The 13,136-nt window shown below is 39.2% G+C and overlaps 2 protein-coding genes across 2 annotated transcripts; one reads left to right on the top strand and one right to left on the bottom strand.

Moving 5' to 3' along the window:
* Positions 1–213: 213 nt before the first annotated feature.
* Positions 214–2,370, bottom strand: LOC132307837 (subtilisin-like protease). The gene has a single exon (XM_059805707.1). The coding sequence runs from the start codon at positions 2,221–2,223 to the stop codon at positions 214–216; it is 2,010 nt and encodes a 669-aa protein (XP_059661690.1). The 5' UTR covers positions 2,224–2,370.
* Positions 2,371–3,962: 1,592 nt separating this feature from the next.
* Positions 3,963–7,906, top strand: LOC132307839 (uncharacterized). The gene is made up of 2 exons (XM_059805708.1): positions 3,963–7,228; positions 7,567–7,906. The coding sequence occupies exon 1, from the start codon at positions 6,142–6,144 to the stop codon at positions 6,904–6,906; it is 765 nt and encodes a 254-aa protein (XP_059661691.1). The 5' UTR covers positions 3,963–6,141; the 3' UTR covers positions 6,907–7,228; positions 7,567–7,906.
* Positions 7,907–13,136: the final 5,230 nt, after the last annotated feature.

The raw sequence follows: 13,136 nt of genomic DNA, 5'->3' as shown, positions 1-13,136 counted from the left end.
ATGTTCATATGATCAATTTGAACTATTTCTTCCTGTCCTCAATCGTTCAAAACAATTGAATGCAGATAAAGACAATTGAATGCGGATAATTAGTCATCCGACACAATATATGTTATTCAGGCAGTTCACTTCACAAAATCACAATGCTGAAACAAATTGTTAGGCTTTAGAAAATCTTGAGCCTACTTATTTGCAGAAACCACTTCCACCTTCTCACTCAAACTTGACTGTGATTGGACTTCTAACAACACGAGTAACAGAAACCCATTGTAGAAATCCTTGAAGAACAGTGGGGCTATCTTGCACAGTTGATTGGCTAAATGTCACGCTATATGTCATTTGCTGGTTGACCTCAGTGAAGTCGAGCTTATGAGGCTTGACAGTCACATAAACACCAGGAGGTGGAAGAATTTCAACACTGTAGGATGAACTAGCCTCACCCACATTTGTCACTGTCCTCGTGTATGTCCTCTCATTAGGCCCGAGTACAACTGAAAATGAAGGGTAATTTAGCTGCGCTTCTGGTATACTCGATTCTTCAGAGCAGTTCAGTGGGCGTTGTGCGATGATTCCAACCTCTTTGTCTGTGTAACCCAAACCACATAAGTAAGGTATGTAATCATCCGGTTTGAGGTCATACACAAGCCCCGGATCACCCGCTTTTGATGGGTTCACATGGCCTGCCCCGGTTGCGAAGATGTCAGCTACAAGCATTCTCTCATCCACAATGAGCTTGTTTTCGAGGTTATACTGATCAGCAGTAGTCATGATGGCTGACTTAATGGCAGCAGGTGACCAATCTGGGTGCACACTTTTGACCAACGCAGCAATGCCACTGAGATGAGGACAAGACATTGAGGTGCCAGAGATGACGTTAAATGTTGATATTGCGTTGGTATTGTTTTCAACAGAGAATGCCCATGCAGCTAGAATGCTCACACCAGGACCGATAATGTCCGGTTTCAAAATGCCTGGACTTTCCAAGCTGGGACCTCTGGATGAAAATGAAGTAACCATGGGAGCCTTTTTTATTCCAATGATAGTTCCTTTGAAAAAGATACTGGCAATAGGTGATGGGGACGAGTTTATATAGGCTTTGATCTTCATTCCTGCATCATAACTCACATGTGTTGCCGGAAGAACATGTGCATCAGCTAAGGTACTGTAGCCATCTGGCTGCTGGTTCATGAGTATCATGGCGGCGCCACCAGCATCCTTCACTGTTTGGCCTTTGTCAATTCTTGCTATCCCGCCACCTCTCTCACACAACACTACTTTTCCTGTCACGTCAGTGTTGTTTAGTGATCCGGGACTGCATGATGCAGCGTCCATATCACCATTCATGCCAGGGTAAACAAGGGGAAATAACTCCGGTGGTAAAGTGCTTGGCTGGAATAGGGATTCACCATCGAATGCCTCTTGGTTTCCAAGTACTGCTGTTGCTTTTATGATTCTGTCAATAGTACTTGCTCCAACTGTTAGGATCCATGGTGCCTCATTTGACAATGAAGCATTGACTGGACCAGAGTTGCCGGCGGAGCAGCTGACAAAAATTCCCTTTTGCATTGCACCAAATGCTCCTAGGGCAATGCCGTCAGCGTAGAAAGGAGAAGATCCTCCTCCAAGGGAGAGAGAAAGCACGTCCACTTCGTCCTCAACAGCAGTGTCCATTGCTGCCAATATTGCACTCTCGGAACAACCCGCGCCGCACACTTTGTAGATGGCTAAATGAGCGCGAGGTGCCATGCCAACTGCAGTGCCATTGGCCTGGCCGAACACATTGGCACCTTCCACGAAGTTCCCGGCAGCCGTGCTCGCAGTGTGTGTGCCGTGACCTTCATCGTCGAGTGGCGGCTCGGGTGTCGATCTGCTGACGAAATTCCTGGCACCGATGAGCTTGTTATTACATGATATCCCATTTTCACACTTGCCTTTCCATTTAGAAGGTGGAGGAGCCATTCCTTCATCGCTAAATGAGGGATGGTTTGGGGTAATTCCGGTGTCCAAAACTCCAACTATGACACCCTTCCCATAATTTGAGCCATTCCAGAACCCTAAGTTTTGGTGCAAACCCAAGAAATTAGGGCTATGAGTTGTGTGTAGAGGCAATACTTTCTGGGGCCAAGCTGATACAAACCCATCCTTCTTTTCCATGGTTTTCACTTCGTCCAGTGACAGTCTTGCAGCAAAACCAGTGACCACGTTACGATACAAGTGAACCATCCGTGACGAGGGCTCATTCGAGCTTGCCGTGCTAGCTGGCAAGAATGACTGATACCAGCTTTCTAAGTCTTCTGATTCAGAAAAAACTCGGCCATCTGGCTGCTTTAGCAGAACAATGTATGTTTCTAGATTGCTTTGCTCATTTGCATTGCTTTTCGGCTCACTTTCACTCTCTACATTCATTACCGATGAGAAATATCCTATTCCATGAGCCATGGTGGGATAGAAATTAAACATGCAAATGAGGGTGAGTGTGAGAATGATGGCCATGTTTGGCAACAATCCACACCTCTTGTTCGCCATGATAGTAAAAGAAATAGAGAATGCTACCGCTCTCTATAACTACACCAACTATAACACACACACACATATATATAGAGCGACTACTGTTTGTGTTGGTTTTCGCAATGGCCGGTGTCTGCAAAGTTTCATAGTATGGTTGGAGACATGAGTGACGCGTCCTCGTGATCTATTGCATAAAATAACAACTGGACAGTTGACAAGAGAGAAAGAAACTCTGACATAGTAGTACCCGATAATCTATGCTGTTAGGAACAAAATGGCGGTTAATCTTAAGCTATTTGAAAATTTGTTTAACTTTGGAGACTCCCCTAGTAGCTCTGGTGCCACCCTGTTCTATTATGCTTGGTTACAAAAAGAGTTTGCTGTTTAGGAACAAACAGATATATACCAACAAAATTTTAGGGAGCGTCAATACATAAGAGGACTATCGTTAAAAATAAGATATATATATAACATAGTATTAAGATCTTTAGCGTAATGTTTAATATGTTTGTGAACAATAACGAATTTGTTCTCTTTTTGATATTTTTCAGCTTTTGATCTACTTTACAATCTAATCATCATATTCTTAGTTTTGTAAAACTTACGTTCTAATTTCAATCAGTCTCAAATTCATATTTGGTAATCTTAAACTAGGAAAAGGTCTATATGAGAGAGAGAAGGTACTCTGGACCCGATCTTCTTCTTTTCTAAACCAGTTGCGGTACAAGTTCAATCATATTGGGATTTATATGGAACTGAGAATTGTTATCAATTAATCTACTGCTATATGTTGATGCAAGAAGTTGTTTCAATTAATTATTTAATAGGAATGATATTAGCTAGTGCAAGCTGTTTCTATTTTTTCAGTTACAATTTTTAAAAAGAAAGTGTTTTTTAACAATTAAGCTTTTTGGGTCATGTTTGGTTGGCGTTTTTGTTTCTGTGCTTTTGTTGCGGGCTGGTTACTGTAGCAGTGTTTTAGGGGGCAACAAGTTTGGTAAATAATACTGTATTTTGTTTTGTACGGTGTCAAAACGCTTCGTGAATAGTGACCCAAAGTCGAAAGACCAGTTCGGTTATTTACATATTTCTATAACGTAACAACAAATACGGTAGCGATGAACAGTATCAAATTTTATTTTATTTTTGTGAAAAGTTCTAAAATGACATTTTTATACTTGCCATTATATTTTTCAAACTTATAACATTTTTTTTACCAAACATATTTTCATATTTTTGCTTTCAAAGATCTTGCAACAAATAAACGTTATCAAACAGGATTCTAATTACTATTCAAAATACTCTACAATAAAAATGTTATTTTTATTTTGGGTTAAAATAAAAACGCAAACGTTTTTTGGTGACTAAAAATCCCCTTGGTAAATGGTATTTAACATGCCATAGCTATGTCTATTTGATTGGTTTACGCCCCCCAGCCTGTACGGTTACTAACATGTTTTGTATGATTTTATGACACAAATCTAAGGATAATTTTAGTTGACATAAAACTTCTGAACATTTGTATTCATTTCTCATGTAAGTTGAATGGAGAACCATTGATCGAATTGGGCTCCACCAATTTTATATGAATTTAAATCATTTGACCATTTAACTCATTCACTTTTTCTTATTTTTTATTTTTTATTTTTAAAGTAAGGATAATTTTATAAAAACAAAACCATGTATAATCGCCTATTCGGGGGCATACCCAAAGAACAAAAACTGGAAAAGGTATATAAAATGTAATGAAGCATTGCATGCTTTACATCAGGAGGCAAATAACATAGACAACTCAAATTATATGCACCAACATAATAATATTAGTATTAAATGAGAGGAAAGTTAATCCGATCTGTCCGGTGGCCAAGGAGGTCGGTGTATGACACACGGCAGCTCCACCAAATGTTGTAGACAGTAGTAGCTGAGTCCCAGCGTTTACTGTGAGCACAATAACTGGTACACCAGAGGTGCGTCCTTCCCGGTCCTCTCGTACTAGGGAAAGGTCCTCTCAATGCTCCAACGTTTGCAGATTGAAGCTCTGTAATTGCTGACTCGGTTCTTCCAGTGTTGAGCTGCCCAAGCAACCAACACAGTCCAAGAGGAGGGAAGGATGTAAAAGGGCACAACGTGTTTGAATAAATGACCAAATGGGCCCAAACAAAAGAACATTTGAAGAAAAGATAGTCGTGGGATTCAATGACATGCGAACAGAAGGGGCAAAGATTATCCAATTGCCTGTTCCTCATAGGTCAACGATCCATGGGAGTTTTTGTGAATAGACACCCACAAAATGAAATTATTGCTAGGATTGAACCAGATGAGGTGAAGTGTGAGTCAGTGACCACGGGACAGTAGTTTGTGAAGGTGGGTTGCTTTGATTGTGTGGCTGATGGTGAAGTCTCCAGTAGGAGAAGGTACCCATCTGTACTTGTCATTCCTGCTGGGACATGGAGAAGGGAGAGATGATGGTATATCAAGCTGAGAGATGGTATTTTCTGTGAGTAATGTACACAAAAAACTCATGGAATCAATCAGATCATATTTCTCAAGTTTATCCTGAGTATTCAGTCTCCCTTCCAAAGCCAGCCTCCATATAAAGGAAGAAGTGCCTATGAATAGAGCTTTTAAACAATAAAATATTATGCAAAGAAACAGGGGACCTTGAGGCCTACTGTGTTGCCACATTAATGAAGCTATATTATATTGAATTGGTTTCAAGTTTTGAGGGATGTTAGAAAGCAGTGCGGTTCCTGGAGGCTGGACCAATGCCTCCATCCAGCAATTCTGTCAACCCTAGCATCTTTCCCAAGACCCGAGTCAACAATGATACTTTCTAGAAGCCAAAAGTCCCAAAGAGGTATGTAATGCAGCCCATTTCTAGTGTTGATTTTTTTTTTTTATTTCTAATTTGCTACTAAATCTCTAGTTGGAGATAAATTATAGAACTTAGTCTGTTCAAGTCAAATGAAAGCTTGCCTGATCATCCAATTAATAATAAAATCCATTTGCATTGACAATTCAAGTGATGAAATTGCTTGTTCCTTAATTATTATATAGCTTTGAAAAACACAATGATCTAATTATAAAAAGACCATACACCTTCAACTCTCTTTCATAATTATGACCTGAATGCCCTTTAGTGTAACAGTTTAATTTTCCAAATGTTGGGTTTTCCCTAATCAGCTTGATTGCCCTGGAAACTTCAGACAGACAGTTCACATCACAAAATAATGTGGGAAAATAAGATTTATTAGTTGTGTACAGACTGTTAATAGCTAGGGATTTATTGGTTGTGTACAGGCTGTTGGTAATAGCTAGAGATTTACAGGCTACAGGCTGTTAATAGTTAGAGATTTATTAGTTATTGCAATCCCTGATTTCTAGGGATCAGTTTTTATTAGTTTCCTAGAATAGCATTATTCTGATGTATATATAATAGTGTATTCCCAATTCTTTAATCAATTGATTTGATTACCAATTTCAGTAATTTTGTCATGGTATCAGAGCTCTAGGCTCGTTTTCTGGGTAATCATATTCTCTTGGCCTTCTTTGCTAATTCTTTTTTCCTAGTGTTTTTGTTCTGTGAAAATCCAGTGTTATCAAACATGTGGATTCCATCTCTCTCTCTAAATCATGTCAGCAACTACTGAAACCAGCAACACTTCAGAGATTCCTGTAACTGGAAGCAACGGCTTTCTCCCAACAAGAGAATTGCAGAATATTCAGGCAGCGTATAGGTTGAACGGGAAAAATTATCTGAAATGGTCTCAAATGGTCCGCACGTTCTTGAAAGGAAGAGGGAAACTAAGCCACTTGCTTGGTAATGGTCCAGAGAAGGAGGATCCTAAGTTTGATGCTTGGGATGAACAAGAATTTATGGTTATGTCATGGTTATGGAACTCTATGTTACCAGAAATCAGCGACACTTGTATGTTTTTGAGCACGGCCAAAGAGATATGGGAAGCAGTTAAGCAGACCTATTCCAAAGTACGTGATGCTGCACAGATCTATGAGATCAAGACCAAAATCTCTGCTACCAAACAGGGTAATCGGTCAGTCACCGAATATTCCAACCTCTTGAAGGGTCTATGGCAGGAGATGGATCATTATCATTGCATTCAGATGAAGTGCAGTGAAGATGCAGCCATCATCAAGAGGTTTGTTGAAAAGGACATAATTTATGATTTTCTTGCAGGTTTAAACATTGAATTTGATGCTGTAAGAGTACAAATACTTGGAAAAGAAGATCTGCTAACCTTAAATGAGGCAATTGCAATTGTTCTTGCTGAGGAAGGAAGAATGGGTGTTATGATTGAAACTCACACAGTAGAGAGTTCGGCCTTGGTGTCAAAAAACACGGCTATGAAGAATTATGGCTCCGAACAGCGTTTTGGATAAGGCAATGGGCGAATTGATATGTCAAAACCATTCAACAAGGATTCTCTGTGGTGTACATACTGTAAAAAATCCCGCCATACTAAGGAGAAGTGTTGGAAGCTCCATGGCAAGCGTCAAATTGTGAACAAAGCTTGGTCAGAAAAGAGTGGACAGCCAAGAGGACAGGGACAGGCACGTGTGGCAACCACACAATCCAACAGTGAAGACAATCTTTCAATCCCATCTGCTGAATTCAATAAAGAAGAGATAGAGAAATTAAGGAGCCTATTGGGAACGTTGGAGAAACCGTCTACAGCAGGTACTTGTTCTTTGGTGTTCTCAGGTATTTCCTCTCCTTCCCCCTCTTTTCATGTTTTTAGTGCTTCGGATATAGTCTCCTCAAGCTCCTGGGTCATTGACGCAGGAGTTACAGATCACATGACCCATTCCTCAAAAAAATTTATTTCATATACCCCTTGTCCTAGCAATAGGAAAATAATAATAGCTGATGGTTCAGTGACAACCGTGGCTGGTCAAGGAGATATTTTTTTGAATGATCACCTTACACTTAAGAATGTCCTCTATGTCCCAAAACTATGCACCAATCTTGTGTCAATCTAGAAACTCACTACATATTCTAATTGCAGTGTGACATTTTATCCTCTCCATTGTATATTTCAGGAACAGGGCACGAATAGGATGATTGGACATGTTAGGGAGAGGGATGGTCTATACTACCTTGAAGAATCAAATGGACAAAATAGAGTTGAGCGTTTGTCACCATTATCATTTCTTTCCGAGTCATTCAAATCCAATAAAGATAAGATATAGCTTCAACACCTTCGTCTTGGTCACCCATCATTTAGTGTTCTCAAAATAATGTTTCCTTCATTGTTCAAAAGTTTATCCATTGAAAATTTTCATTGCGACGTATGTGAACTTGCAAAGCACAAACGTACTTCTTTTCAAATCAGCAATAAAAGAACTTCTGTTCCATTTACCTTGATTCACAGTGACATTTGGGGACCTTCCACTGTTACTAATATTTCTGGGGCAAGGTGGTTTGTCTCATTTATTGATGATTGCACTCGTTTGTCTTGGATTTTTCTGTTAAAAAATAAATCGGATGTGAGTTCTGTGTTTCCAATTTTTTTCAATATGGTCAAAACTCAGTTTGGTGTGGTGATAAAGAGATTCCGATTTAACAATGCTAAGGACTACTTTAATCAAATTCTCTCTCCGTATTTCCAAAAATAGGGCATAATACATGAATCCTCTTGTGTTAGCACACCTCAACAAAATGGGGTGGCCGAACGAAAGAATGGCCACCTTCTTGATATTACAAGAGCTTTCTTGTTCCAAAACAACACTGGGGGGGAGGTTGTTTTAACCGCTGCTCATCTCATCAATCGGCTTCCTACAAGAGTCCTTGGTTTTAAAAGTCCAATGCAGGTCCTTACACAGTTCTTTCCCAATTTTAACGCATCTAATAATCTTGTTCCAAAGATATTTGGTTGTGTTGCCTTTGTTCATGTGCATTCTCAAAACAGGGGAAAACTTGATCCTCGAGCTCTCAAATGTGTCTTTCTTGGTTATTCCTCCACCCAAAAGGGCTACAAATGCTATCATCCTCCGACAAGGAGATTTTATGTGTCTGCTGATGTTACTTTTGTCGAACAAGACCAGTACTTTAACGGTCCTTATCTTCAAGGGAAGATATCCTTCATAGAAGATAAGGATAAGGATTTTTTTCTCCTTGAGTTTCCAGCCCTTATCTCTCATCAATCCGAGTCAAACATACTCCCAAACATACAGTCCGAGCCAAACACACGATTAGAAGCCGAGCCTCATACACCCAAATCACAAGGAGTGTTACATGGGAATCAAACTCGAGACTCTACTCATCCATTGCAGATTTACTCAAGGAAAAGAGTACCAATCTCTCAACCTGTGCAAGTTCAATCACCAAAATCTGTTACTGACAATGTCGAGGTAATTACTCAACCCAATGATAACACTAATGAAACCTCTGAACAAAATGATTATGATGTCCTTATTGCAAATAGAAAAGGAACTCGAACTTGTACCAAACACCCTCTTTATCTATTCATGTCATATAAGAATCTTTCTCATAACCATAGGGCCTTTCTTACTAGCTTAAATACAGTCCCTATTCCCAAAACTTTATCTGATGCATTAGGAAATGAGAATTGGGAAAATGCTATGAAGGTTGAAATAGAACCACTTGAGAAAAACAAGACTTGAGACTTGGTGAGACTGCCTAGAGGGAAGAAGCCGGTTAGGTGTAAATGGGTGTTCACAACCAAATACAACTCAGATGGCTCTTTGGAAAGGTATAAGGTAAGATTAGTTACCAAAGGGTATACACAAACCTACGGTATAGATTATCTTGAGACTTTTGCTCCAGTTGCTAAGATGAATACTGTGAGAATTCTGTTATCAGTGGCTGCAAATTTTGGCTGGAGATTACAGCAATTTGATGTCAAGAACGCCTTCTTACATGGCGATCTTAAGGAGGAGATATATATGGAGATTCCGCCTGGGTTTGGCTCAAATGAAAAGGAATGAATGGTATGCAAGCTTTAAAAAGCTTTGTATGGATTGAAACAATCCCCAAGAGCTTGGTTTGGGAGATTTACCAAAGTGATGGTGAGTATGGGATATAAGCAAAGTCAAGGTGATCATACATTGTTTGTAAAACACTCAGCATCAGGGGGAGTGACAGTATTGTTGGTCTATGTGGATGACATCATAGTAACAGGAGATGACTTGGAAGGAATTGAGAGTTTGAAGAAATAGTTAGTGAAGGAATTCGAGATCAAAGAGCTAGGAAAACTAAAGTACTTTCTTGGTATTGAAGTAGCCCACTCTCGGCAAGGGATTTTTATATCACAACAAAAATATGTGTTAGACTTATTTACTGATACAGGCAAGCTGGGATGTAAGCCAGTTGAGACACTTATGGAGTCAAACCACAAACTTTGTGATGCTCCAGAAGACATGGCCGTGGATGAAGGCTCTTTTCAGAGACTTGTGGGGAAGTTAATTTATTTGTCACATACCAGGCCAGATATAGCTTATGCTGTGAGTGTTGTGAGTCAATTCATGCACAATCCTAAAGAATCACATCTCAAAGCTGTGTATAGAATTCTGCAGTACTTGAAGAGTACGCCAAGAAGAGGAATTCTGTTTAAGAAAAGGAAAGGACTGACTCTTGAAGCCTACACAGATGCAGATTATGCAGGATCCGTGATTGACAGAAGATCAACCTCGGGCTATTGCACCTTCCTTGGTGGTAATCTCGTTACTTGGAGAAGCAAAAAACAGAATGTGGTTGCAAGGTCCAGCGAAGAAGCTGAATTTAAAACGATGGCACTCGGGATATGTGAACTACTATGGCTAAGGATAATCCTAGAAGATTTGAGAGTCAGATGGGAAGGTCCAATGAAGCTTTAATGTGATAATAAATCAGCCATCAATATTGCACACAATCCTGTGCAACATGACCGCACAAAACACATTGAAGTGGATAGGCATTTTATTAAAGAGAAGTTGGATAGTGGCCTCATTTGTACTCCTTTTGTTTATATTGGAGAACAGCTAGCAGACGTAATTACCAAAGGATTGCCTTGTACCATTTTTCAGAGAATAACCAGCAAGCTTGGAATGGATGACATCCATTCACCAGCTTGAGGGGGAGTGTGGGAAAATAAGATTTATTAGTTGTGTACAGGCTGTTAATAGCTAGGGATTTATTGGTTGTGTACAGGCTGCTGTTAATAGCTAGAGATTTACAGGCTACAGGCTGTTAATAGCTAGAGATTTATTAGTTATTGCAATCCCTGATTTCTAGGGATCAGTTTTTATTAGCTTCCTAGAATAGCATTATTCGGATGTATATATAAGAGTGTATTTCCAATTCTTTAGTCAATTGATTTGATTACCAATTTCAGTAATTTTGTCAAATAACAATGCTCAAACAAATTGTTAAGCTTTAGAAAATCTTGAGCCTTCTTGTTTGCCGGAACCACTTCCACCTTCTCACTCAAACTTAACCGTGATTGGACTTCTAACAACATGCTTAGCAGAAACCCATTGCAGAAATCCTTGAATTATATTAGGGCTATCACCGTAGCCAGATGCTCGGCCAAATGTGTAACGACCCTAAACTGATACCATTTTTAAAATTTTTTTTGGCATGACCTCTCCTAAAAAGGGGACTACAACCACGTGCTCAAATAATTAAAAAAACGCAATGGCCCTTCCTGGCCTTTCAAAACACCTCTAACCTATCCCAACACATAATACAATTAACATACTCCAACATCCCATCCATTCGTTCATTATACCTCAACATGGCTCATCTCATGGTGGAACATCTACATACCATTTAATCCAAATTATCATAACTACAGTCCCAAAATATAGTTACAATAACAAGAGTTTACAAATCTCTATACCATATATAACAAACTAAGATTTTACAAAAATATGGGACTTAATACAAAAATAGCAAAAAGAAGTCTTCTAATCCAAATTAGGCCTGTGGTGGAAAGTCATCCGCCACTTCTTTCCCGTTTCCCTAAAAAAATTATTAAATAATAGGGTGAGCATAAAGCTCAGTAGGTAGCACTTAAGACACGCATCTTGTGTCCTTGTGAATCCATACAAAGAATAGATCAATAGGAATGGGGATCATATAATGTCGGGATAATACAACATTTCAACCAAACTCAATTGCAAACAATGCAATGACATGGAATGCAAATGCATGCCGATGTCACTCCCCATTTTCACATTCAAAACCATCACTTTTAAACTGTTAATACAACCCACCCTTTGGTGACCCCGCAGCGGCACGAGAGGAGGATTGGCTAGTGTCCCTGACCCTTGGTATCCCCGCGGCGTCATTATGGGCCCAGCTAGCTCAACCACGCTAGGGCGACTCCCTAGTCCCCTCTAGGCTATATTAACACTCCGATCCTTTGGTACCCTCGCGGCGACCGGGTTTTCATAAAACCATTTCGTAAAAACTCTTTTCCCAAAATTTCCCTTTTTCTTTCAAGTAAATTCTCCCATTTCATGCAAACCCAATGGTATGTACATGTATATATGTCCCATGCTTTCAATATTATGGCATTTAGAATTTTATACCACACAATTAAGCATACATCATATTCAACATCTCCAAATGAATTATCAACACATTAAACACAACAAGACAACACAGAATTTTACACCACAAAATTAAGTATACATCATGTTCAACATCTCCAAATGAATTATTAACACATTAAACACAACAAGACAACCTCTAAGCATGCTTTTCAACTCATATTCATAATCATGAATTTTCCTAAACATCATTTATATAATTATTGAAATAATTAACTTCCAAATTAAACATGCTTGTCACAACAAGAGAGATATAATTCACAATGGAGCAAGAAAAACATGGATTAAGTGCCCCTACCTCTAAATTGAACAAAACCCTTGAAAGTGGGTCTTTAAACTCGAATGCACAAATGAGCACCAAAACTAAAATTGTTGGTACAACCACGTAGAGCTCATCGTGGGCTTCGAGCTCGTCGTGGGCTTCGTTTTGCCTCAAATGGCACTTAAAAACACTAAGAGATGAGGGACTAATCAAAAGTTGAAGGTTGTAAAAGAAAAAAAGAAAACAAGCAGCGGGAGAGAGAACTGCCGAGAGAGAAAACTGGTTGAGGAAAAAAAGATGGGTCTGTAAATGCCTTTTTGTCACATGTGATAGTAATTGACAAGAGTGGGTCCACTAACTTTTACAATTTACAAAATGTATAATTTAATCAACATTATATATATATATATATATATATATATATATATATATATATATATATATATATAACATGCCATAAATGTTACATTCTCCCCAACTTTAAAAGATTTCGTCCCCGAAATCAAGACATACCCGAGGAAGAAAACAACTCTGGATACTTGGAGCGAACCTCCTGTTCAAGCTCCCAAGTAGATTCCTCGACTCCGTGGTGTCTCCAAAGTACTTTTACCATTAGTATCGTCTTGTTCCTCAACACCTTCTGTTGTGTGTCAAGAATCTGAACTCCTTCCTCGTAGGAAACATTCTCATCAATGTCCACATCAACCCAACTCAAAATGTGAGATGGATCCGACTCGTACTTCCATAACATCGATACATGGAAAACATTGTGAACTTTGTCCACCTGTGGTGG

The sequence above is a fragment of the Cornus florida genome, unplaced genomic scaffold (genome assembly GCF_030987335.1).
Source record: "Cornus florida cultivar Cherokee Brave unplaced genomic scaffold, ASM3098733v1 CherokeeBrave_3.0.0_Hap2_Chr05, whole genome shotgun sequence".
NCBI classification, from domain to species: domain Eukaryota; kingdom Viridiplantae; phylum Streptophyta; class Magnoliopsida; order Cornales; family Cornaceae; genus Cornus; species Cornus florida.
The sequence above is the reverse complement of the archived record's forward strand: the minus strand, read 5'-3'. Positions and strand labels throughout refer to the sequence as shown.

Coding starts and splice junctions, on each gene's coding strand:
- LOC132307837 (XM_059805707.1), bottom strand. CDS start 2,223: ATGGTTCACTTGTATCGTAACGTGGTCACTGGTTTTGCTGCAAGACTG.
- LOC132307839 (XM_059805708.1), top strand. CDS start 6,142: ATGTCAGCAACTACTGAAACCAGCAACACTTCAGAGATTCCTGTAACT.